Here is a 24784-nt window from a genome sequence, read left to right on the forward strand (position 1 = left end):
CCAATCTCCTCATCCTCGCTCGTTTTCTTTTTGCGAGAGGTCGAATGATATCGCTTACCTTCACTACCATTTTAGGGATCTGAATAAGGATAATACTTACTAAAAATAATAATGAAACTATTATTATACTGGCCAGGTTTTAATTTATTACATCTTTATAAATCTAATATGTACGACTAAATAAAAAAGACAGTTCTGTGTCATTGCACTAATTTCACATTTGAATAACGGTGTTAGTTAAAAGGTTAAGTACAGCATTGCCAACACGAAAAATAATAAAATGTATGAAGTAGTACCAGTATCTCAGAAAATTTAGTAGACGTGCGATGCACGTTATTTTCAGTATAGGAGAAAATTATCAAAGACGTGAATTGCACGCCAAAATAGCGCAAAAGGTTAACGCATGAAAGATCTAGCATGAATCCAAACAAATTAATCGATTATTTTGTATTTTATACCCAAATTTCTGCCAAATCTACCAATTACTTTAATTAAAATCCACCCAATTACGTCAAAGATCCCTGTTACCTTCTTGTTGTAATGTTTTCCTATAGTTTAGGAGTTTCATTGTGGTAGGATTCAATCAATTCTGACTAAATTATTTGATTATTGGATAAGATTTACCGTTTCGAATACTTAATAACCACCAGTTACGTTTTTTTCTTTAGTAAATAATATGTAAAAGAAAATGAATCCAAACTTTGCCAGACAGCATGAATGTATATGTATATTATTTTTCATACATTAAGTACAACATTAAAATGATCATTTAATTTATAAAAATAAATAAAATTCAAAAAATAATAAATAGATAACAAATTTAAGGAATGTTGAGAAAGTAATAACATACTTTTATAAAGGAATAAATTGCACGAAAACCTAACCTAACATTGGTTAATTTTAGCCTTTTCTTAAAAAAAAAAAAAAAAAAAATTGTTTAAATTAAAGGCACAAAAAAGCATCAAGTACCTGGAAAAAAAAATATAATTCTGCCACTTCATTATAATTGAAAAGTTCCTCAAAGCTGTCACAAACACTTTGGTAGCAAATTAAGCTGCCACTCACAAGATGTACATATTTCTGATTTGCTACAAAACAGTAGCAAAAATATATTCGCTAACTTGGCCATTTCTGTTTAAATCTTCTTCAAAAAGGAAAACACATTATTATTTCATTAAAATCCAAGTAGAAGCTCTACCACGCAGAGATCAATTTGCCTACTCAATTTGAACAACCCCTAAAAATTATACAGGATTTATTTTCAACGTTTACTATCTTTTTTTAACTGATAAATAAAAAATGAATTTTAAAGATAAGATTTTTTGTAAAAAAGGTACACAAAAAACTAAGGGACAATAATAATAATAAAACTATAGATTCCTAAAAATACTTTTACAGAGACGGAATTCGGTGTTCTATATTTTTCGCTTTTTCATCATATTTTCAAAACGCTACAATTTAATTTTTATATACATTCATAATAATTTAAACTATATTTTGTTTTCTGTTCATTTTTCTTTCTTGAACAATATATAAAATATCTGTACAATACTTTTTTGTTTATCCTAGCTAAATGAGCCCCTTATACGCTTACACATGATTTTTAAATAATTAATTAAACAGCTGACTGAATAGTCGTAAACAATAACATTTAATTCATAGAATTAGGCATGTTATTTTTTTTAACGATGTTAAATTGGATAAATTTTATTATTTTAGAAATTAAACATAAGGAATGTTTATTGTGTTTTATTTACATTGTGAAATAAAAATTGACCAAAGTTTGGTAACGCGATTTTTTTGTAATTTAATTTTTTTTTTTTTTTTTTTAATTATAAATCCCAGCTGAAAAGGTGATGTTTAACCAACATATCACGTACACCATCTTTAAGAGGTTGAGAGGGTTGTTTTTTAGCTGGTAGTTCCCAATCTGGATTAAGATTAAAAGCAAACTGTGAGAGTATCCTTAATTCACATTTTACCTGTACCCATCCAGGGCTGCTTACAAAACTCCATGGATGATACCTGGACAAAGAAAAAATGATGAGATCCTTTTCTTACCTATTTTTTTATGCGAGTATAACATACACTAACCAAAACTCTATACCAACAAATCTTTAATAAAAAAAGAAAACATGAAAATTTATTTACCATTTTTGTACAACCTCCAAACAAGAACACAGCACCTCTAACCATAGATGTAATACTTGTTCATTTAGTCCAAGACAAATTAAACTACGCAGTTTCACATCCATCTGTGCATGAGCATTATCATGCGTAAGATTCACCGCTTGTACGCACCTGTACAACAACTGGGAACACTTTCTCTGCATTAAACATTTGTTCCAAATAATAAATGATATATGTGATAATTGGATGAAAATAATGATAATAATACAAAAGATAAAGTATTAAACAAATATTTTTCTAAAAAAAAATAATCACTGAATTTCTCTTTCATGCTCTTCTCGTAGCTTGAATGATTGAATTATTTCTTAAAACTTGGATTCTTGAATGAATGTTCATTTAAATTACTGATTTCTAACCCGATTTTTACATTCATATACTGGGTGTTCATTTTAAGACGGCTCAAATGCATTTCATGCTTAAACGGTTAATCTGAGCAAAAAATGGTAGAGGAAAAATTTGTAGACCGTCACCTCTAGTTTCAGAATATGTGGCTTGATTTTAGATTCCTACCCGCATATGCGGCTGACGCGCGACCAAAAGTGAGGGTTCGCAGTTCTTCCCCATTTTCATATACACACTTTTAAAGAGTATAAAAAGTATGAAAGAAATCGGAAACCGCAATTCGATATCTTTAAAATTAAAGGTGCTAGGCAATTTCAAAATCTGATATTTATTAATCATATTTCAATTTGTTTAACTTGTCATCAAAGAGAAAGTAGAGCACGCGATAGGTCATTTTTATTGTATTTTTTCATCCCCTTTCTATTAAAAATATTGCCAAGGCAGTAAAGCTAGTATTTTTCTTATTATCGGGAAATAAGTCGTTTTCCGAGTGATTTTTTCTAAGAAAAATCAAATGTTAAGAGCTTTAGATGTTCTCAAGTATACACAAAATGGCTAAAAATTAATTTTACATCTGTTACAAACAAGAAGGTTTAATAATTATTTGGTAATTTTGGGAGAGTTGCGTTTAATTACCAACAAAAATTGGAAACCTCCTGCCACCATATTTAAGTGATCAATACGTTTCATGTAAAGGATCAAATTTATTCCTTAATTTATCAAATAATGCACTTTACTCAACTTGTGAAACAATAAATAAAGGTCCTTTCTAGAAAATATATAAATTTTAATGGCAATTTCTGTTTTTATGATTGACCAATTTTCGTCAGGGGAAACTAGACTAGCTACTTCTTTAGAGGATTCTGGTTCTTGCGCTTGATCTTCTGGTTGAGCGTTTTTAAATCGTTTTAACTTTCTATTGGCCTAATTTTTCTTGTACCCAAACAGCTGACTTCTCTTCTTTGGACTTAAGATCTTTTTATTTCACTTTTTTTTAACTTAATATAAGGCATAAAACAAACAAATAGTTGCATAATTAATACCTCTTCGGGAGTCAACACTTTGCCGTCTTCATCAAGCCTATAAGTCTTACAAAGAACAAGTCTGCTATACACTGAATTGAAATCTCTTTCAACTTCCCTGGTAGCAGCTTCTTCAATGAACAACCATGGATGACAAGGTCCTCCTAAACATTGAATATCACCCAAAAGTTTTAGGCTTAAAACTTGAAGCGTTCCCCCCCCCCCATTATCCTGTGTATTAAAGGGATTTCAATGAAGGAAAACAAGACAAAAATTTGAGTAAGAAGTTAAATAGTGCGTTACCTAGATTAACAAGACCTTTGATGGTGAATTTTGCAGTCCATATCAGTGACATCTCATCCTAGACTTGCTAGAGGCACCTATGTTATTTGTTAATTGAGGTAAACATCTTAAGCGCCGATGTTCTGTTAAATTTCAAATGGGAAAACCAAGCTGGACAAGAGAAAATATTTCTACCTGAAAAGTTGTCAACAAAAGAAAGATGTGTGTCGAATTCTAGCTATTGTCTTGGTCGGCCATTGTCTTGTTGGCAGGAGGCATCAGCATCAGCATTATTTTGTTTTTTTTAACAATGTTGACCAAGAGGCTTATGATCTCGTCGATGTTCATCAATTGAATCTACTTTGGATCATGATCAGAGGCCCGCCCAATACATAAGGCGTAAAATCACAAACTCAATTACAAAACCCTTAAATTCGGATTGTTCAAATCAATTTACCACAAACTAAACGGGACTGCACACAAAAGATTGTGTCTTGTTGGTTGTCCTGTTGGAGATTTTCTGCCTTACGTTCTGGAAAGAGTGGCAGCTTCCATACAACCAGCAGGAGTGAAGAGTCAAAACATCGCAACACGAGGTAAACTTTTGTCTTAAAATTGTTCACCTTTCAAAGTAGATTAAGATGCTTTTTACGCTACCTTCTGGCCATTCCAGTCATAGAAGAATTCCAATTCTCTACTTTGTCTCATAAAATTCTAGACAAACTGATTATCTTATAAAAGATTAATACGTTTGTTTAACAATTATTACCTTTTCTTTTTTGTAATAAAATTCTTCTACAACTGAAATCAGTATACCACTAAGTGTAATGTAAAAGTAGTCTACAACAGAACTGGACAATTCGACTATTTACCTAGAAAATGAGGTCTCTTCATTCCATGTTCAAGTACTTGTTTCATAGCCGGACATAGTGTACCTCTTACTAGATCTGTAATCGCCTCGCTCACAGAATCATCACCTGCACACGAGTATTGTTTACTCCTTTCATCCAATACTTCAACAAATTTTGCTGGAAACCATCCTATAAAAATTATTTCATTCAATACAAGAAAAGGAAAATTATTAAAATATTATACGTTTAAATCTAGATATATTTTTTTTTTTTAGCAACACGTTTTAGTCATTGTAATAGTAAACTATGTTAACTGCAGGTTTTTCCTTTCCACTTTTTCCCTGCATTCTTATCCTGCTCATCATAACCTTTCCAATTAGTACTGTTATGAAGGTTACAATGTTTTGTACATTACCCTCCGTTTACTTATTTTTTGTATATATTTTAATTGAAATCAATATTTATTCTATTCTATTCTTAACGACAAATATAATTAGATGATTACTTATTGATCTTTCTAATTGTTATATTTTTTCATTGTTTTGTTGGGTGAAGGTTTTTCAAAATAGCCGAAACTTTTGGCAATAACATAAAAGCAATATTTCAAGACCATAATCAATTCATAAACATTGTTCAACGTAATATTACAGATATATATATAATGCACTGAACATTTCGTTCATTAAGTGTGATAAAAGACCAATTAAGTATTGGGAAATAATATGAAGTCCAGCGGTATTACTAGTTTTTTAGCTGTTTTACTTCAAATGATTATTAAAAATTGTATTAAAAGTTAATTCTTTCAAGTAAAATATATTGTTATTAATTACTTCAACCAATCTTTTTGCCAGTAAATGCTATTTCTCTTCCAGCAGATTCACCATGAATTGAAATCAATGGTGACCCAAAGGAGTAAATTCTGCACTATAAGAAGCTTTATGATACAAGAAAGCAATCGGCTTATTGGCTGTGCCTAGAAAATTCCTCCCCCAATCTCAAATTAATATATAATATACATAACCTAGGCATGTAGTGAAACTCATTAATAAATAAACTTCTATATTATGTAAAATTAATTTTATAGACAATGACGGAGCTTACCTCTAAGACCGTTCAATTCTCCCACCCAGCAATGCTCATCATTTTGGCTTATTATTGTGATTACGTCATTCTTTCTAAATCCAAGTTCGTCATCATCATTCCTCTCAAAATCTGCATCATTAAAGAAGTAATACATAATTATGTATTTAGGGGGGGGTGGGAAAAAGAAGAAGGAAATCTTTATTGTTCAACAAAAGATGATTAATTTTTGAAGAATGAACTGAAAATTTATGCTATACAGTAGCTTATTAACAACGTAAAACGGAAATACGAATTTAACTCTTTGAAAAGTTTAAATTTCTTACCTAATAGAGCTTTAGCTCTCCTATTTCTCGTTCGAGAAACATTTAAATACTGTTCGTGATCTTTAGTATGACTTTCAATACTATAATCAGCGATCAAGGCGGTATCTTTACACAATTTTGGTTCTGTGGTCAAAAAATGGCGTGCAACTTGTAAAATTGATTCCCTTAAGTCAACTAATAACTCTAAAAGATTAAAAAAAAAAGCAAAGAAAAAGAAAAGAAAGATTAATTAATAAGTTATAATAAAGTATAACTTTATACCTCAATATACTTTAGAAAAAAAAAACTTATAACCAACGTGAAGGTTGCCTACTTAGGTTTGGTTAGCAAAATACACATTAAGAGAACCTTAAAGGTGATTAATCATGATTTGTAAAAATTGATCGATATGTCTCACTTCGATATATTGAAATAGCAATTTAGATATATGCAAAACATCAGCTTTTCACACAAGCACCTCCACTCTATTTATGAAGTGACTCTTTACGGAAAAAAATTTTAAAAATCGTTGATTCAAAATTTTCAGAATTTGACCAAAATCTTATTTTTAATCATCAAAAAGAAATTAAAAATTTGAACTTAAACTTAAATTAGAAACATTTATTATATACTTAAGTGTGACCCAAATTCTAAAATCTCCATAAAAGATTCCCAATCAAAAATCGAAAAACTTCTTTATTATTCGTCTATTGGAAGGAATCAAGGACCCTACGCCAGGGGTGAGCAACCTTTTTAATCAATGGGCCAATTTAAATTTAAATTTTTTTTTGCGGGCCGCACATAGATTAACTCTTACTAATAATTTACGAAACTTCCGTATTGCATGTTTGAACAAGTCACCGACAAGTGTGTATCTCGTCACAAAAAAATCGCGCAGACGCGGCGAGTTCGTATTGCATGTTTAAAAACGTCGTCGACAAGTAACTCGCCATAAAAAAATATTTCGGATTAGTATGTACTACCAATTTTATTATAATTAATTTTATAACAATATATTGATGGGAGAAAGTCGATAAAATAAATTCAATTTTAGAAATGCTTGGCGGGCCGCGTGTTGCTCATTCCTGCCCTACGCTATTCCAAAAACCATTCTTGGTCCTTTCAGCTACCCTAAAGAGCGAGTTTAGGACTCGTTCCTAAAATCTACTTACGGTGTACGGCCACCTAAGATCTTATAACATATCTCACACGATGAAACCCAAAGAAAAAATGGTCATAAGATAAAATGGCTGTTTCCTCCCCAATCAGATTCTATAAAAAGCATCTGGTTCCATCGAGACCCTTTAGGCTGAGATCCAAACAATACAATTCTAGTCTTTAAAGAACTATACCGGTAACCACCAAACAGACTCACCTTTAACAAGGTCCTCAACAAAATTTTTTTTAAAAAAACCCTTCTCACCTGTCTGTCTGATATTCTTTGATTTTATGTCATCTTCTGTGATTTCGTCTCCAAACAGTATTAACTGTATAACAGATTTCGATTTTTTAACTTGTCGCCTGAAATTAAAATAAATATAATCTTATTATTACAAATACATTTTCATGATAGGAAAAAAGAAAAAGGTAAAGAGAGAAAAATTAATAATTAAATATTTTAATAACAACTTACTTGAATCTTCTTGAAGTTTTTCAAAACAACAAAATTTTTCGACTTAAGACGAAACAACCATTTAAAGCACATGCACTTTTTCTATAAATAAATAACAAGCACTAGGAACCCAAAAACGTTTAGAATAAAAGTAATGATAAAAGCAAATTAATGTGTAAATTGGAAAAGAAAGCAAACAAGACTTAAGTAAATACAAAGTAGGGATAAAAAAAAACATGCAAAAATTAAATGGAAATAATAAAACTGTTTTAAAATCATAATATATTACATTTTTGTTTACAATAAATTTGATAAAATTAACATCTAGAAATAAATACAGTATTTATTTTTTATAATGTAATAAAGTCTAAAATAACTAAGCTCAAATCTACGTGCTTGTACCTACATAGGTTATTTTTAGAGGTTAATATAAATAGGCTCTAAAAAAATAAATTATTGTATTAACTATTGAATAATTTATTTGATTTCCTTAAAAAAAATAGGCATTACTTCACTTTAGTTGGTGTTATAAAAATAAAAAATAAAGCTAATGAGATTCCTAATCAAATACTGTTTTTGTCAAAATTAGTGGCAGTACGTTTGGTATTAAAAAACAAATTGGTAACTTATAAAATCTAAAAACTTCACAACTTCAATACGTAAACATCAAACCGAAGGCCATATAATGTTTTACGCATTTAACTTCTGGAAAAATGACTTTACAATTTTCATTTAATGTGTTATATCAACTACATAGTTATGGTTCCAGATTAATGTCAGATTTAATCCTAATTTTATTATTTTCAAGAAAATTCTATTAAGAGCACTTTTGTGAGAGGGGTGGGTACGTTAAATTAAATTAATTAAAAAACAAAATGGCTGTAACGATTTACACTGCACATTGTAAATAAATTACGTACTCATACAACTGTTATTTTTATTTTGAATACTTTTCCAGATTTTAAGGTTTTAACGAGGGTAAGTTTACCATACGTAATTTTTTTTTTTTGCGACAGGAAGTTTATTTTGACAAAAATAGATCTAATCATATTTATTTCAAATCGATGTGAAAGCATTAGGGTAGTAAATCGATATTTGTGTATTATCTAGATTAAGGTTATTTTTATGTGTTGTCCTCTTCTTTATTGTAATATTAATTTAACGAAATGTTGTTACCTGGTTCTATTTCTATTCTTTTGAACTTAAACAATTACTATTTCAATAATTTCAAATTACTTATTTACCAATTAAATTACGTCTCAAAAGTAGTCGAGCTTATAACGTGATCAATTACGCTTTATTTACATACTTGGAATCTTCATGACTTATATTCCTCTCATAATAAAAAAAAATGTGATGATTCTGATTTATTTCATTGCAACTATTTAAAGCTATGTGAGGAAAAAAATCCATTTTGGTTCAAGCGTTTTCTGGAATGGACTTATAAATGGTCAGAAATCTGATCAAGAAGGCACTAAAATTTAACAAGCAAGCAAAAAAATTATTATAATAACGCAAGTGCAGGATCAGGATGAGTATTCCCATGCAAAGAAAAAAAACTAGAACCAATGCAATGCTTAGAAATACAACCACCTTTCCTCTTTAAGTAGCAATTCTTCCGGTAATTTTGGCTTTTATAGACGGGATTTCCTAAATAAGGCCATGTTAGAGAAGGTAACAGTAACAAAGGTTACTGATATTCGCTGAGACTACGAACGGTTTTCTAGAAAACGCAAAATTACAGGCGTTTCCATTTTAAGGGGAAAAAGCAGTAAGTTTTTTTTTAAAAATAAAATTAAATTAACTTTTTCTACCTTACTTTTCTGTTTTTACTTCTAATCTCTATTAGTCTTATATTATATTATAATTATAATTATAAATTACAATTATAATTTTATAAAATGACTAATGAAAAAAAATTGAAACCATCCAAGAAAACAAAAACAAAAGAAAATAAGACTAATTTTAAAATCAAATTAAAAATAAAAAACAAAAAGACTAATCTAATGTACCAGGTTTCAATAATATACAACTGAGAGCATATCTCAGTGCTTTATAGATTGCCCGTACAATCGCTGTGGCTAACCTGGTCAGATGTTGTTTTGGTAGATTAGGTGCTGATTCTGGATTTCCGACTAGTGCGCCTTGATCAGTCATTAAATATGCTAAATGTCTTCGTCGGTGTGTTTCTATGACAACATCAGTCAACGAACTGCCTACTTCTAATGATACCTGTAATAAGAAAATAGAGAAAAAATAGTTTTGCCCCCTCAAAAATATTTAAATATCGGATATTTACTGATTTTTTAGCTTTCACGTAGGTGTAAATTGTAACATGACATGATTCAAGAGAACATTTTTGTCGTAAACATAAATTAACCTGAAGAAGTTGTTCAACATCATCGATTTCTCCTGGAATGTCGGACAATGCATTGAAAATCTGGGCAGAATTTTCCAATCCTCTTAATGTTGGCTCTATAAATATGTTTTTTTATATTTATTAATACACCATTTATTTTTATTAACTCATGATTATTTATTTTTTTAAATTACCTTTAATTTTTAACATTCCTAGCGTTATTTGAAACAGAACAATAGATCCATCAAAGAAGAACATATCCCATATTCTTAATAATATTTTCATATGAACTACGGAAGCAAAAATTGTTAAAAACCAATGTAACGTAATCAATGAGAGTTCAATATCATGTTGTTTAAGTGTAACATCAACATCCGGTAGAAAGCTGCATATTAGAGTTCTTAAAACACGTTGATCTGCCTGGATACCTGGATTAATTAAAATAGAATTTAGTAGCGAACAAAATAATGTTGATTTTTTTACTTCAAAATATTTTTATTTTTTCATCTCTTGATCATTTTCGAGAAATTGATTTTGATATTCAAGAAAATCTGAATTCCATTTTAAGTATTCTGAAATACAAGATAAGTGTATGCCAGTCAGAATTTAAGAATATTCGTATTCTAAGATGTATAAAATATATAGTATCATCTATAATTATCCAAAAATTTTAGAGCTCTCCCAAGTAACAATGTAGTTCTGCTATAAAGAATTTTAAAAATTGTAGTAACCTATTAAAGATGATGAATAATAAGAAGCTGGCAATAGATCTTCTACGATCGTGCACATCATCCAAAAAGAATCTTCTTCCTCCATAAGTAGTAATAAGGATGCAGCCATCATGCCAGTTCCTTGGCAGTATCTAAAATCGAGAAAAATTTGGAAAATTGAGTTTGAAAGAGAGAGAAAAGTGTTCAACAACTCGCAAGTATCAATAAAAAGTTTCCACCATACCCAATGTCCGGATATAGCCATGCTAAAGCTCTAAGAAGTCTTCTTAAACGTGGGACACCAGTACTATTCATACTACTAAAACATGCATTGCCAGGCATCGTTCTTAAAAGATCTTTCTCTATTTGTTTACTGGTTGCCAGCGCATCGTTACTCGATACTTTTACTATATCTCTGTAGCTCATTTCGCTGTTGACTTTTTTCTCCAGACCACCTGAAGGGGGAGGAGAAATAAATAAATAAATCCATAGTCACTTTCTCTTACTATACTAAATAAGATCGTTATATATTTTAACATACGGCTTTTACTGAAAATATCCGACAAGCGCACTCAGTAAGAGAGAGAGAGAGAAATTGTTTTTTTAAGTCTGTACGTGTTTTTTTTCTGTAGAGTGTGACGTCAGCTTAACTAAACAATCGATAAAAATCGTATTTGATATTTGGTTCTAATTCTATTATCGAATCTGATAAGCTTTTAGGCAAAATCAGCCAACTGTTTCATTTTACTGAATCGATCAGGTTTTTTTAAAATAAATATTTTCTCGTAAATGGCTCCAACGATGATTACTCCTATTTCAGGAATTTTATTTGAACTCTTAATTTTAGCAACTCATTTAACTCTAAATAGGTAAATAAAATAAAAAAAAATCAGTCACACACAAAGCCTGTTTCGTACTCTTGAGACCTAAAAACGTAAACTTAAAATGTTAAAAGTGCTTCAATGATAAACATTCTTCTTATAAGTACGGTCATACAAAAATAAATACGCTCAGATATTTGCCGCAAGCTTGAACAGGATTAACTAGTACATTGCTGAATTCATGGTGTTACTCTCCGATAATTATTTATTTAAGAACAATTTATTATTCCACTTACAATTCAGAAAAATTCTACACAGCAAAAAAAAAGTTCTATTTTTTAGGAATACTGTGAAACACCAATTTATAAATGCATAATTCGCTCCAAAATCTTCGTAAAACTTCGTTCTACACACATAACCCATAACATTCGTTAAGCAGAACAATATTGCCAACATAAATAATTGTAAAACATAATACATATCGCGTTGCACTAATTACCATATTCATAACAATGTTATGAATAACGTTTATTACAAAAAAAAATTTTATGTATCTATACATTGTTAAGTAGCATGAATCAAATTCGAGACTTCCCAACTTCGCGACCCGAGTTATGAAAAAAACCTGACTTTTTTTTTTTTATGTGCACTTTGTAGGAAGTTTCACTGTACAGTTGTTATACAATTCCATGATTTCCGCAATTGTAACCATTTAGTAGCGATTATCATTATTATTATTGTCTTTATTCGTATATATTTCAGTACAAGGGAAAAAAAAAGAACAAGTAGTAGGTATATCTTTAAACTAAAGACAACTTCTTCGTCGTATTTAGCAGCGATTAGTTTTTGTGCATAGATGAAACAAAGTTTATTCTACAACCACTATTTCCTGTTGCTTATCGTTATCGCTGTTGAGATAAGTAATTGTTAAAAATTGCTGGTACCAGCAAATAACTTAATTATAAAATTTAATTTAAAAAAGCTGCAACAATTATTTTTCTTCAGGTGAAAGGTTAATTTTTTTTTTTATTTTGCTATTTTTGTAAAAACGTTTTTAAATTATAATAATGTAAGCATCACAAAACATTATTTTCCATCTTTTTTGCATTTAGATTATTTCTATTGTAACACCAAACTGAAGTAAAAAGTTTTTTAATAAAACGGTTATCTAACAACTTCGATATCTTTCAATTATTTTTATCTATTATATCGATTTTCATATCGAAATTAGATGACTCATTTCAGAATAAATGTTTACGAGATAATAAGCTTCCTTAAAACTAAATACAGGACACGTATAAATAAAGAAGACTTACAAATTTCTCTTAGCCTCAAGGTTTTCATCCTATTTCGAAATTTTAATGAATATTAATTAGCTACAATACCGACATAATTACAATAAAAGGTAGCATTACATTCCATAACCTTACCGTAAAATCAATTTTCACGTAGACTTATAAACAAACAAAGACGTACAACAGATATTGTAATTGCATAAAGACAATACGGAAATCGGGAAAAGGAATTTTTTCCCAGATTTGCGGTCGATTTTATTCAGAAGTTTAGCGACTTAATATAAAGTAAACAATGATGTGCTAAAACTTTTCTATAAAATAATTTATTTTTTTGGCTCAAAAATGTTTATTTCTAGTTCAAACTTGATACCGAGAATTGCATATACTCAAAAACTTGTTCCTAATTATGAAAGAAATGAACTTCTTTTTTTCTTTTTTTTATAGCATATTAACGATAGTTTGTGTTTTTGAGTGCTGAAAAAGGCAACATGTCAATTTTTATCCGTAGATGCTGCTGTTTACAAATTGTTTGCAAAAAAATCAAAACTCTCTTTTCTATGATTAACCAAATTTAAATAATTTCACAGTAGCACTCCTTTTTTTCCCCTCCATTTGCCAGAAAACGAGGAACCTAAGAGAAAGAAGACCTAAAGAGGAACCTAAGAAGAAGAATATAAGATCTAAATCTTATAGTTTGAGGATACCTTTGCATGCCATTACTTTAATTCCAAGTAAAATTTTTCAATTTTCTTAGCCTGCCTAACAATTAGAAAAAGATAAAAGTTCAGTGTTTTTTTTTTGTTTTTTTTTAATCAGAAAAATTTACCAGAAAGCCTCATCCATAATTGAGGTCTCAGTGAGTGCGGGATGCCATCTCTTACCATCTGACAGAGTTTATCCGTTCTAGGAAGTCTAAGTTCTACTTTTTCCCATGTTAGATCACTGGATTCATTATTGTGACTAAATTCTAAGTGTGCTAGCCATTTCAATCTGAAAGAAATCATTATATTTAGGGAGAAAAAATTGTTTAAAAAAAAAGACTACGCAGACATATGGAACCATATGTATACCTATCTTGGGCATCTTCCATTAATGGTACACCCAATAATTTATTAGAATTCTGTTCTGGTCCATCTTCTTCTTCCACACGAAATCCAAACTCGTCAAATCTGATAAATAAATAAAAAATATTTAAACACTACAAACAACTTTTTTAATAGTGTCCTTTTCTTGTATATACTTATAATATTTGGCTGAAATATCCAATGTCAATATTTGACTATTAAATATTCGAGGCTGGCAAAACATGGAATCTATTTCTATTTCGTATTTACGCAAATTTATTTATTTTTTTGTTTGTTTATCTAAGGATAGCCTAGCATACAGTTATGTATTTGTCATCTAAGTTATTTGAACGGCCATTTATGTGTATTCTACAGTTTTACTGTATAACAAATATTACTACAAACCAATTAAAATTTTTAGAGTTTAAACAATTGTCAAATGTTTCATAACGAATCATGGAGCGAGAGAAAGTTAAAAAAGAGCAAAAATGAGTAGCAAATACTTCCAGTATATTGAGGTTGCGGACGCAGTTCCTTTACAAACACTAAAACTGACTCAATACTAATACCACAGGGTCCTGAAGAGTGAGTTAAATTTACATAATAGTACAACGTGCTTTAAGCAACATGAATAAACAAGAGATCTTTAAAATACCGACACAAATATTCTCTTTATACAATGGTTACTTAGGTAAGAGTAACTGACTAGATAAATCAATTGGAGAATTTTTCGTGAAACATACGGAAAATGATAAAATGGAATGTACATCTACTTTAACTATCTTAAAAAAAATGGACAGCCAAAAAAAATCCCTTTTTCTTATTTACTGATGTAGAAACTTTTACATGCCTGTATTCAGGCTGTGAATTTGGATCATCAGGTACTTGTCCAAGTTTAGAAAGGATATCCTGGGGCCACATTGATGGTGTTAAAGCGGAAAATGGACCACCAGGTGTTGGTATAAATCCTTCGGCGAATGGACCATCGCATGGTTCCGTAGTATTTAATCCATCTACTACGTCTTCATCATCAGATAATGCTGTTTCGACCTTAACCTATGGAAACAATGATTAACGATTTAAATAAAATAAAAATAAAAAAGTGATCTAAATTAAGACTAAACACTTTAAACTGTAACCAAACAAATAGTTTTACATTATAATCCTCCTTTCCACTGTATCCATCGTGTGGGCGAGCTCCAAACAGTGATTTTGCAACATCCATCTGTTATAGTACTTTAAAAAAATATACAGTCAAACGAATTTAATGGGGGTTAAAGCGCAATGTACGAAAACTAGGTCACATTGATAACAGCTTTGCACGATCCTAACGACAGAATGTTACATAAAAACTCACGTATTGGTAGGTCATTTTAAGGAAACTATTGCTAGTATAAAGTAAATCCCCACGCATCATATCGTCACATCAATAACTAAAACTCCAACTCTTCCAATGAACCTGATACAACCCACGCATTGGTGCAGTCTACACTCACTACAGTATTCCTGTAACCAGCTGTTTAAATTTCTTATCAAGATCTACATATATTTCAACTTCGCCACCACTATTTCCTAGAAATATATGTACTCATCATAAAAATATTAATATCAGATTTTTGTCTGTTTTGTGCATGCATTAATAATTGGTTCTATAAAACAGATTAATTCATTTACGACAAATTTATATTCTCGTATAGGGAAGTATTGCTAATTTTCCCTTCAGTCTAAATTGAATGGTTGTGGAACTTGGAATTCAATCTAGGGAATAGCCAGTAAAATCAGCTTCATTATTGATGTCCCCTTAAAATAAACTTTAGAACATTTTTGTTTTCTCGTATTATGTCCGAGTTCGATATGGGGGATCATGAATCATGAGTAATTTACGTAACCTACTTCTTGGTTACATATCTTTAAGGTTATGTGATTATGTGTACTATTCAGTATTTTTATTTTTTGAAGATTGTAAATACAAACTAAATGTAAGAAAAATGATAGAATTTAGGTGTGTAATTTTACTTAAATATGGAATTTGAAAGTCCAGACGTGGAACGAGATTTTCCAGGATTATACGCATCGGAGGCTGGCAAAAAAAGCAACGAAAGTGATTGTAAGGTTCAATATCAGCATGTTGCATAGTTTATTAATTTTTAATGTCAACTCTTTTAATGTTGTTTACTAAATTTTAGTTAGTGATGAAAGCCACGATAAAATATCGAAAAAAGATTTACTTATTGGCAAACGTAAAGATAAAAAAGATAAAAAGGATCGAGGATATGCTACATTAGAAGGAGAAAGTTCACCAGAGGAAGATGCCGATATTAAGTAAAGTGAAGCAAAAATTGTATATAAAAATTAATATTTGATTTTTTTTGTTATTTTCACGCTTAATGCTTCCTTCTGCACTTTGACGATATACTCTTCTTTTTTTCTGAAAAACATTACAACATGCTTAAAAATTAGCTGTAGCAATATTCTTATCAGTGAATTTACTAATCTAGTCTAACCATGTTGTCCAATAATTATTCTAGGAGTCCTTCAAAGTATAAAAAATCCAAACCATTTAAATTTCCATCGAAAAAGGAAAAACGAGAAAAATCACGGGAAAAGGAATGTAAGGATAAAGAAAGTGACAAAGATAAAAAGAAGTCAGATGATAAAGAAAAGGAGAAGAAGAAAGAAGCTAAATCTAAATTAAAACTCAAAGAGAAGAAAAAACCTAAGCATAATGAAGAACTTATAGACATCAGTGGTAATGGATATTTTTATTATAATTTTTAGTAAATAATTTTAAATTTTTGGTATTGATTTTTCAAGGGAAGTACATTTTTTTAAGATGAAGTGAAGTTCATATGTATTTATGTGAACATTGCAGTTTAAAGGTGAAAAATGGCTGGAAATTTAAGCTCTATACTTCGTTTCAGTACTTCGATTAGACACGAGAGATTTTCTTTTCTCAATTATGTCGTGCCGCTAATGTCTACCTTAAATTCAGAGCTTTCGGTAATAAATACCCGTGCAACCAAATCAGGTCTTTCAGTTTTTATTATATTTTTAAATCTTCGTACTCTAGGCCTTCGTATTAAACTTATGTTTATAATGGTTTTCATTTAGGTTAGTTCTGGGATAAGGGTGAAGGTAGGTTTCCTTCTAAGATTACGTTTCACTGAAGTGTCTGTTGTATACCTTTTATATACCTAGTACTCGTGAAAATTAACAAAAATACTGAGTTTTGAAGGAAAATTTTTTCCCTCAGGAGTTTGAATCTCTTGAACGATTTCGTGTACTCCTCAGAGTCTACTTTCATTGTTCGAAATTCTCTTCAAGAAAATTTGATTTTAAGGAGTGTTTCTGGAAAATCATGCTAGCTTCGAAAGCCATTTTGTTACAGTAAATTCTCCATTAAAACTAGTATCAATTTTTATTTTATTGAAACCAACCAGCATTTAGTGAAAATTTTTATGTAGCTGGAAAACTTTTGAGAATTATAATCAAAGTCTTGTAAGTTTTCTCTCTAAATTTTTGTATTTTTCCTTATTTTGTAGAAGACTTACCAATTTTTGGAGTACCACTATCAGTTGCTGTGGAAAGGAGTAAGTGTCATGATGGCGTTGATATCCCTCTTGTCATCAGGAACTGCATTGACTATGTTCAGGAAACAGGTTTGTAATTTTTGTTTAATAAAGAAAGTATTAATCAGAAAAGTTGGTGCTGAATGTAGAATTATTATTTTTCCTTCTTCTTCTTAGGTCTATTGGCCGAAAATGTATATAAAGTTTCTGGAATCAAATCTCGTGTACAACAGGTTAGAAGAATGTATAACAACCATGAACCTGTTTGTATGGGAGACTTCGATCTACCAGTTGCTACTAGTCTACTTAAACAGTTTCTAAGGTAAGGTAAATTTTAATTTTAATTTTTTTTGGGGGGGCGTACAAAAATTTAAAATAAAAATTATTGGTTTTTGTGTATATGTGGTCACTTATAATTCCCAATTTTAAGAAAAACATGGCATGTTTTTTTATGTTCTTGATACAATATTTGTGATGAAATAATAAATTGTTTTGACGAGGCACTTTGTTTAACTTAACAAAGCAATATTCTCCAGGCGTTTTAAATTAAACCATTGGCATTTATGTGGTTGAATAAATTATATATTAAGAGATTTTAAGACATTAAGAACTTATTAAATACAAAGTTTCTTTTAAAGAAAATGTTTGGAGCCATTTTCGAGAAAGTCGCCCAAAAAAAACCTCAGAATTGACAGGTTTCTCCAAAATATTTGTGTTAGAAGCTCTAAATGGGATTAAAATGAAGTATTAAGATTGAGCAATCTGAGATGATTAGTATTTGAGATGTTTTGCTCATTCTTCTGTATAAAAAAACGTTTTTGTTTCTATTTTCAGCCTCCTCAAAATGTATATTTCTGTTTAAAACTTTCTTATTTTGAAAATTTCACATGATCTTTTTTGTTTTCCTTACATATAAGAAAGAGAAAATAAAAAGCCACAGATAAGATAATATTCTTCCATCGTTTATGTGTATTTTTTTTAATAGAGAACTACCAGAACCAGTGTTGACCACAGATTTACTGGCAAAATTTGAAGAAGCCGCCGCTGCCAAAGATGTTACAACTCGTGGTACACTACTTAAGGAGTTGGTTGATCAGTTACCTTCATGTAATCGAGCTTTATTGGGATGGTTATTGAAACATTTGGACTCAGTTGCAGAACATGTAAGAATAAGATTGTTCTCAAAAGTATTCATGGTGTAGGTTTATTATAGACAGTGGTACATGAAAACACCTATGTGAACATCTCTAAGAAATGCTTTACTACCCTTTAAGGCAGGATATGCAATCTTAAAAGAAAACTAAAATTAGGAAACATTTTTAATTAAAACAGTATATCTGACTTTTTTTTTTTTCTACAGGAGAAACACAACAAGATGAACGCTCAGAATATTTCAGTCACTTTAAGTCCATTACTACAAACTAGTCAACGTCTATTAAGCGCCCTCTTATGTCATGTCTCAGATCTGTTTCAAGATGTCTGTTTAAATAAGTAAGTATTGAAATCTTGAAACTCTATGTACATATATAAGGTAGATAATTTTTCTCGAACTTAAATCTTTTCTGCTGAAATTATTTTAAAACATATGTTCCGTATTTAGTGCAAATATTGTTATTATTTGTTTTTTTATTTTTTAAAAAAAAGATATGTACCTCCGTTGAGCTCAGTCAGCCCTGGTTTACCTGATTCATCAGAAGGTATTGCAGTTGAACTAGCCAAACAAGAATCCTTACTTTCTCAACTACACAAAGAAATGAATCAAGGACTCGTCAGTAGAGGAAGAGAAGAACAACTGTGGGAAGTGCAGAGGATTATCACACAACTTAAAGTAGGTGAACATTTTAAGTAGAAGTTGTTCATTAAGTTGAAGTTGACATGATTGAACCGTAGCACCGATTGAATTTGTTATTTGTGCATTAAATGAAACGTTCATCTATTCTGTGTATAACACCAATTCTTTTCACGAGTTTTTGAAGTAAGCTCTGAAGATGGTTGTATGCTCGAAAGTAGTCAAATTAAAGGGTAGGAAGCGGAAGTATGGTGTTACGAACGTAGTCAAAGTTATTATCCTGCGTATAAGGGAAACGAAGCGACAGATTTATTGGCCCGGGAAGGCTCTGTGGGACACTTCGTTGGCCCGGAGCCCTGTTTTGGGGTTCCGAAGTGTGTTAAGACTGCGACCATTAACTTATTGGTGCAGAGTAGGTCTCAGGAGAGGTGGCTTGACACCACTGGGCAGAGGCAGGCGAAGGAGTTTATTAAAGGCTATTCGCCGAGACTGCAGAATTAATCCGTCAAGGCAGTGGGGCTATAAGGATGATTGTAGGCCTATTAACTGGCCACTGCAGGCTCAGAAAACACATGCATCGCATAGGCCTGGCAGATGATAGCCTCTGTAGGTTCTGTCAGAAGGAGGAGGAAACGGCACTGCACATATTGTGTCAGTGTGAGGGGCTAAGGATGTTACTTCTCGGGAAGGAAAAACCAAAGCCTGTGAGCTTTACCCAAGAGACCGCTCTCCAGCATTAAGAGTCTGATTAAAAAAACAGGTCTGGAGGGTGAGCTTTAAAGTGAGGGGAGCCACAATAGACCAAAATGGGTCGCAGTGGCGGAGGCCTTGAGGCCGCCCTAGTCTAATCTAATTTAATCTATTATTCTGCGTGGCCAATGTATCTGTCTATTGTTCTTTGTTTTGTAATTAATTTAAATGATATATCGTAAATAATTAATTCTTGTATTATGTTTGTTTTAAAATTAATTTGCTGGATCTTCTACTCCCTGAAAAAAGGTAATTTTTTTCCCCCATCCTACAGAGAAAATTGCGAGCATTAGAGAGAACCAGTGGCCAGCGTAGTCTTGACGAAGGAGACACATCCTTGCGACTAGAAGAAGCCAGCATAAACAGCAATGTTGAGTTTGCTTTTAAGAAACCAGTATCCGCAGAAGGTTCACCAGTTTCTATTAAGAAACCACCAGAACCTTCTTCAGCGTTCAGTACTCCTCATAAAGGTTAGTTTATCATTGCTTGCTAAGTGTAGGGGGAAAAAACCCCCGTTTTATAGCTTGGTTTTTTGTCACTACGTTCTTATTTCATCGACATGTGGATTTTACTCTGATTCTATTTTTAGTGATTTTCTTTGTTCTTACTTCACGCATTAGAAAGTATTGTTTAAGAGTTTTTTTTCCAGTCTATGTATGGTCTGAGCAAAAAATCCTGATTATTTAATTGGTTAAGTTATAAGGGGACCCGATAAATAACGATCTCTTTACCAAACTAGTTTTTGCCCGTTTCTTTCCAAAGGAGTCATACAGTTATGTAAATTATCATGTATATTACATATATGGCGAGAATTTCTGAGTTTGCCAAAGATCCGCCAGTATTTTTACTTAAAACAGTGAAATATTTAAGTTCAAATATCTGCAAAACTACTCGATAGATTTTGATAACATTACAACTGTATATGGAGACGTATATTGTCTATAATTGTGCAAAATTTCGTAGAAATCTGTCGAGCAGGAAACGAGATATTTAGAGTTGAAGTTTCGTTTCGTTTGAAACAGTGAAATCATTAACATCAAATATCTGCAAAACTACTCGATAGATTTTGATAATATTTCACCTTTATATGGAGACGTATATCGTCTATAATTGTGGAAAATTTCGTAGAAATCTGTCGAGTAGGAAACGAGATATTTAGAGTTGTAGTTTCGTTTCGTTTGAAAAAGTGAAATATTTAACTTCAAATATCTGGAAAACTACTCGATAGATTTTGATAATATTTCACCTGTATACGGGGACGTTTATTGTTTATAATTGGGTAAAATTTCGTAGAAATCTATCGAATAGGAAACGAGATATTTAGAGTTGAAGTTTCGTTTCGTTTGAAACAGTGAAATCTTTAACTTAAAATATCTGCAAAACTATTTGATAGATTTTGATAATATTTCACTTGTATATGGAGACTTATTTTGTCTCTAATTGTGTGAAGCTTCGTTTCGTTTGAAACAGTGAAATCTTTAACTTCAAATATCTGGAAAACTACTCGATAGATTTTGATAATATTTCACCTGTATACGGGGACGTTTATTGTCTATAATTGGGTAAAATTTCGTAGAAATCTATCGAATAGGAAACGAGATATTTAGAGTTGAAGTTTCGCTTCGTTTGAAACAGTGAAATCTTTAACTCCAAATATCTGCAAAACTACTCGCTAGATTTTGATAATATTTCACCTGTATATGGAGACTTATTTTGTCTATAATTGTGTGAAGTTTCGTTTCGTTTGAAACAGTGAAATCTTTAACTTCAAATATCTCGAAAACTACTCGATAGATTTTGATAATATATCACCTGTTTATGGAGACGTTTATTGTCTATAATTGGGTAAAATTTCGTAGAAATCTATCGAATAGGAAACGAGATATTTAGACTTAAAGTTTCGTTTCGTTGTAAACAGTGAAATCTTTAACTTCAAATATCTGCAAAACTACTCGATAGATTTTGATAATATTTCACCTGTATATGGAGACGTATATTGTCTATAATTGTGTAAAATTTCGTAGAAATCTGTCGAGTAGGGAACGAGATATTTAGAGTTGAACTTTCGTTTCGTTTGAAACAGTGAAATCTTTAACTTCAAATATCTGGAAAACTACTCGATAGATTTTGATAATATTTCACCTGTATATGGAGACGTATATTGTCTATAATTGTGTAAAATTTCGTAGAAATCTGTCGAGTAGGGAACGAGATATTTAGAGTTGAACTTTCGTTTCGTTTGAAACAGTGAAATCTTTAACTTCAAATATCTGGAAAACTACTCGATAGATTTTGATAATATTTCACCTGTATATGGAGACTTATTTTGTCTATAATTGTGTAACATTTCATAGAAATCTGTCGAGTAGGAAACGAGATATATAGAGTTAAAGTTTCGATTCGTTTGAAACAGTGAAATCTTTAACTTCAAATATCTGGAAAACTACTCGATAGATTTTGATAATATTTCACCTGTATATGGAGACTTATTTTGTCTATAATTGTGTAACATTTCATAGAAATCTGTCGAGTAGGAAACGAGATATTTAGAGTTGAACTTTCGTTTCGTTTGAAACAGTGAAATCTTTAACTTCAAATATCTGGAAAACTACTCGATAGATTTTGATAATATTTCACCTGTATATGGAGACGTATATTGTCTATAATTGTGTAACATTTCATAGAAATCTGTCGAGTAGGAAACGAGATATATAGAGTTAAAGTTTCGTTTCGTTTGAAACAGTGAAATCTTTAACTTCTAATATCTGGAAAACTATTTGATAGATTTTGATAATATTTCACTTGTATATGGAGACTTATTTTGTCTGTAATTGTGTGAAGTTTCGTTTCGTTTGAAACAGTGAAATCTTTAACTTCAAATATCTGCAAAACTACTCGATAGATTTTGATAATATTTCACCTGTATATGGAGACGTATATTGTCTATAATTGTGTAAAATTTCGTAGAAATCTGTCGAGTAGGGAACGAGATATTTAGAGTTGAACTTTCGTTTCGTTTGAAACAGTGAAATCTTTAACTTCAAATATCTGGAAAACTACTCGATAGATTTTGATAATATTTCACCTGTATATGGAGACGTATATTGTCTATAATTGTGTAACATTTCATAGAAATCTGTCGAGTAGGAAACGAGATATATAGAGTTAAAGTTTCTTTCCGTTTGAAACAGTGAAATATTTAACTTCAAATATCGGCAAAACTACTCGATAGATTTTGATAATATTTCACCTGCATATGTAGACGTATATTGTCTAGAATTGTGTAAAATTTCGTAAAAATCTGTCGAGTAGGAAACGAGATATTTAGAAATGAAGTTTCGTTTCGTTTCAAACAGTGAAATGTTTAACTTCAAATATCTGGAAAACTACTCGATTGATTTTGATAATATTTCACTTGTATATGGAGACTTATTTTGTCTGTAATTGTGTGAATTTTCGTTTCGTTTGAAACAGTGAAATCTTTAACTTCAAATATCTGCAAAACTACTCGATAAATTTTGATATTTCACCTGCATATGGCGACGTATATTATCTATAATTGTGTAAAATTTCGTTGAAATCTGTCGAGTAGGAAACGAGATATTTAGAGTTGAAGTTTCGTTTCGTTTCAAACAGTGAAATCTTTAACTTCAAATATCTGCAAAACTACTCGATAGATTTTGATAATATTTCACCTGTATATGGAGACTTATTTTGTCTGTAATTGTGTGAAGTTTCGTTTCGTTTCAAACAGTGAAATGTTTAACTTCAAATATCTGCAAAACTACTCGATAAATTTTGATATTTCACCTGCATATGGCGACGTATATTATCTATAATTGTGTAAAATTTCGTTGAAATCTGTCGAGTAGGAAACGAGATATTTAGAGTTGAAGTTTCGTTTCGTTTCAAACAGTGAAATCTTTAACTTCAAATATCTGCAAAACTACTCGATAGATTTTGATAATATTTCACTTGTATATGGAGACTTATTTTGTCTGTAATTGTGTGAAGTTTCGTTTCGTTTGAAACAGTGAAATCTTTAACTTCAAATATCTGCAAAACTACTCGATAGATTTTGATAATATTTCACCTGTATATGGAGACGTATATTGTCTATAATTGTGTAAAATTTCGTAGAAATCTGTCGAGTAGGGAACGAGATATTTAGAGTTGAACTTTCGTTTCGTTTGAAACAGTGAAATCTTTAACTTCAAATATCTGGAAAACTACTCGATAGATTTTGATAATATTTCACCTGTATATGGAGACGTATATTGTCTATAATTGTGTAACATTTCATAGAAATCTGTCGAGTAGGAAACGAGATATATAGAGTTAAAGTTTCTTTCCGTTTGAAACAGTGAAATCTTTAACTTCAAATATCGGCAAAACTACTCGATAGATTTTGATAATATTTCACCTGCATATGTAGACGTACATTGTCTAGAATTGTGTAAAATTTCGTAAAAATCTGTCGAGTAGGAAACGAGATATTTAGAGTTGAAGTTTCGTTTCGTTTCAAACAGTGAAATGTTTAACTTCAAATATCTGGAAAACTATTTGATAGATTTTGATAATATTTCACTTGTATATGGAGACTTATTTGGTCTGTAATTGTGTGAATTTTCGTTTCGTTTGAAACAGTGAAATCTTTAACTTCAAATATCTGCAAAACTACTCGATAAATTTTGATATTTCACCTGCATATGGCGACGTATATTATCTATAATTGTGTAAAAT

The 24784-nt window shown here is 30.8% G+C and overlaps 2 protein-coding genes across 7 annotated transcripts in view; one reads left to right on the forward strand and one right to left on the reverse strand.

Annotated features, from left to right (window-relative positions):
* Nucleotides 1-916: 916 nt before the first annotated feature.
* On the reverse strand, nt 917-15479 carry LOC141462233 (small G protein signaling modulator 3 homolog). Of its 3 annotated transcripts, none has more exons than XM_074143920.1 (16): nt 15090-15479; nt 14784-14989; nt 13940-14038; nt 13696-13859; nt 10998-11208; nt 10775-10905; nt 10238-10471; nt 10065-10159; nt 9771-9916; nt 7496-7593; nt 6094-6276; nt 5789-5899; nt 4709-4813; nt 3576-3718; nt 2152-2327; nt 917-2025 (listed from the first exon to the last, which is right to left on the reverse strand). In XM_074143920.1, exons 1-16 carry the CDS (start codon nt 15156-15158, stop codon nt 1833-1835), a joined length of 2364 nt encoding a protein of 787 aa, XP_074000021.1. In that variant the 5' UTR covers nt 15159-15479; the 3' UTR covers nt 917-1832. The 3 variants fall into 3 exon arrangements, with proteins under 3 accessions (XP_074000021.1, XP_074000019.1, XP_074000020.1); XM_074143918.1 differs by having other exon boundaries at nt 4709-4876; nt 15090-15475; XM_074143919.1 differs by having other exon boundaries at nt 2152-2312; nt 4709-4876; nt 15090-15473.
* Nucleotides 15480-15760: 281 nt separating this feature from the next.
* The window catches only part of Rlip (Ral interacting protein), a 48282-nt gene continuing 39258 nt past the window's right edge, over nt 15761-24784 (forward strand). Inside the window, exons 1-9 of one of the 4 annotated variants that reach the window (XM_074143929.1) lie at nt 15761-16040; nt 16120-16274; nt 16462-16682; nt 17476-17592; nt 17680-17824; nt 18488-18665; nt 18863-18993; nt 19147-19330; nt 20316-20511. In XM_074143929.1, the coding sequence (XP_074000030.1) occupies nt 16243-16274; nt 16462-16682; nt 17476-17592; nt 17680-17824; nt 18488-18665; nt 18863-18993; nt 19147-19330; nt 20316-20511 (1204 nt within the window). In that variant the 5' untranslated portion in view covers nt 15761-16040; nt 16120-16242. The remainder of the gene's footprint in view (nt 16041-16119; nt 16275-16461; nt 16683-17475; nt 17593-17679; nt 17825-18487; nt 18666-18862; nt 18994-19146; nt 19331-20315; nt 20512-24784) is intronic. The other 3 variants (XM_074143930.1, XM_074143927.1, XM_074143928.1) reach the window with 3 other exon arrangements.

The sequence above is a fragment of the Rhodnius prolixus genome, unplaced genomic scaffold, assembly GCF_049639745.1.
Source record: "Rhodnius prolixus isolate KJV_2025 unplaced genomic scaffold, Rpr scaffold_18, whole genome shotgun sequence".
NCBI lineage: Eukaryota > Metazoa > Arthropoda > Insecta > Hemiptera > Reduviidae > Rhodnius > Rhodnius prolixus.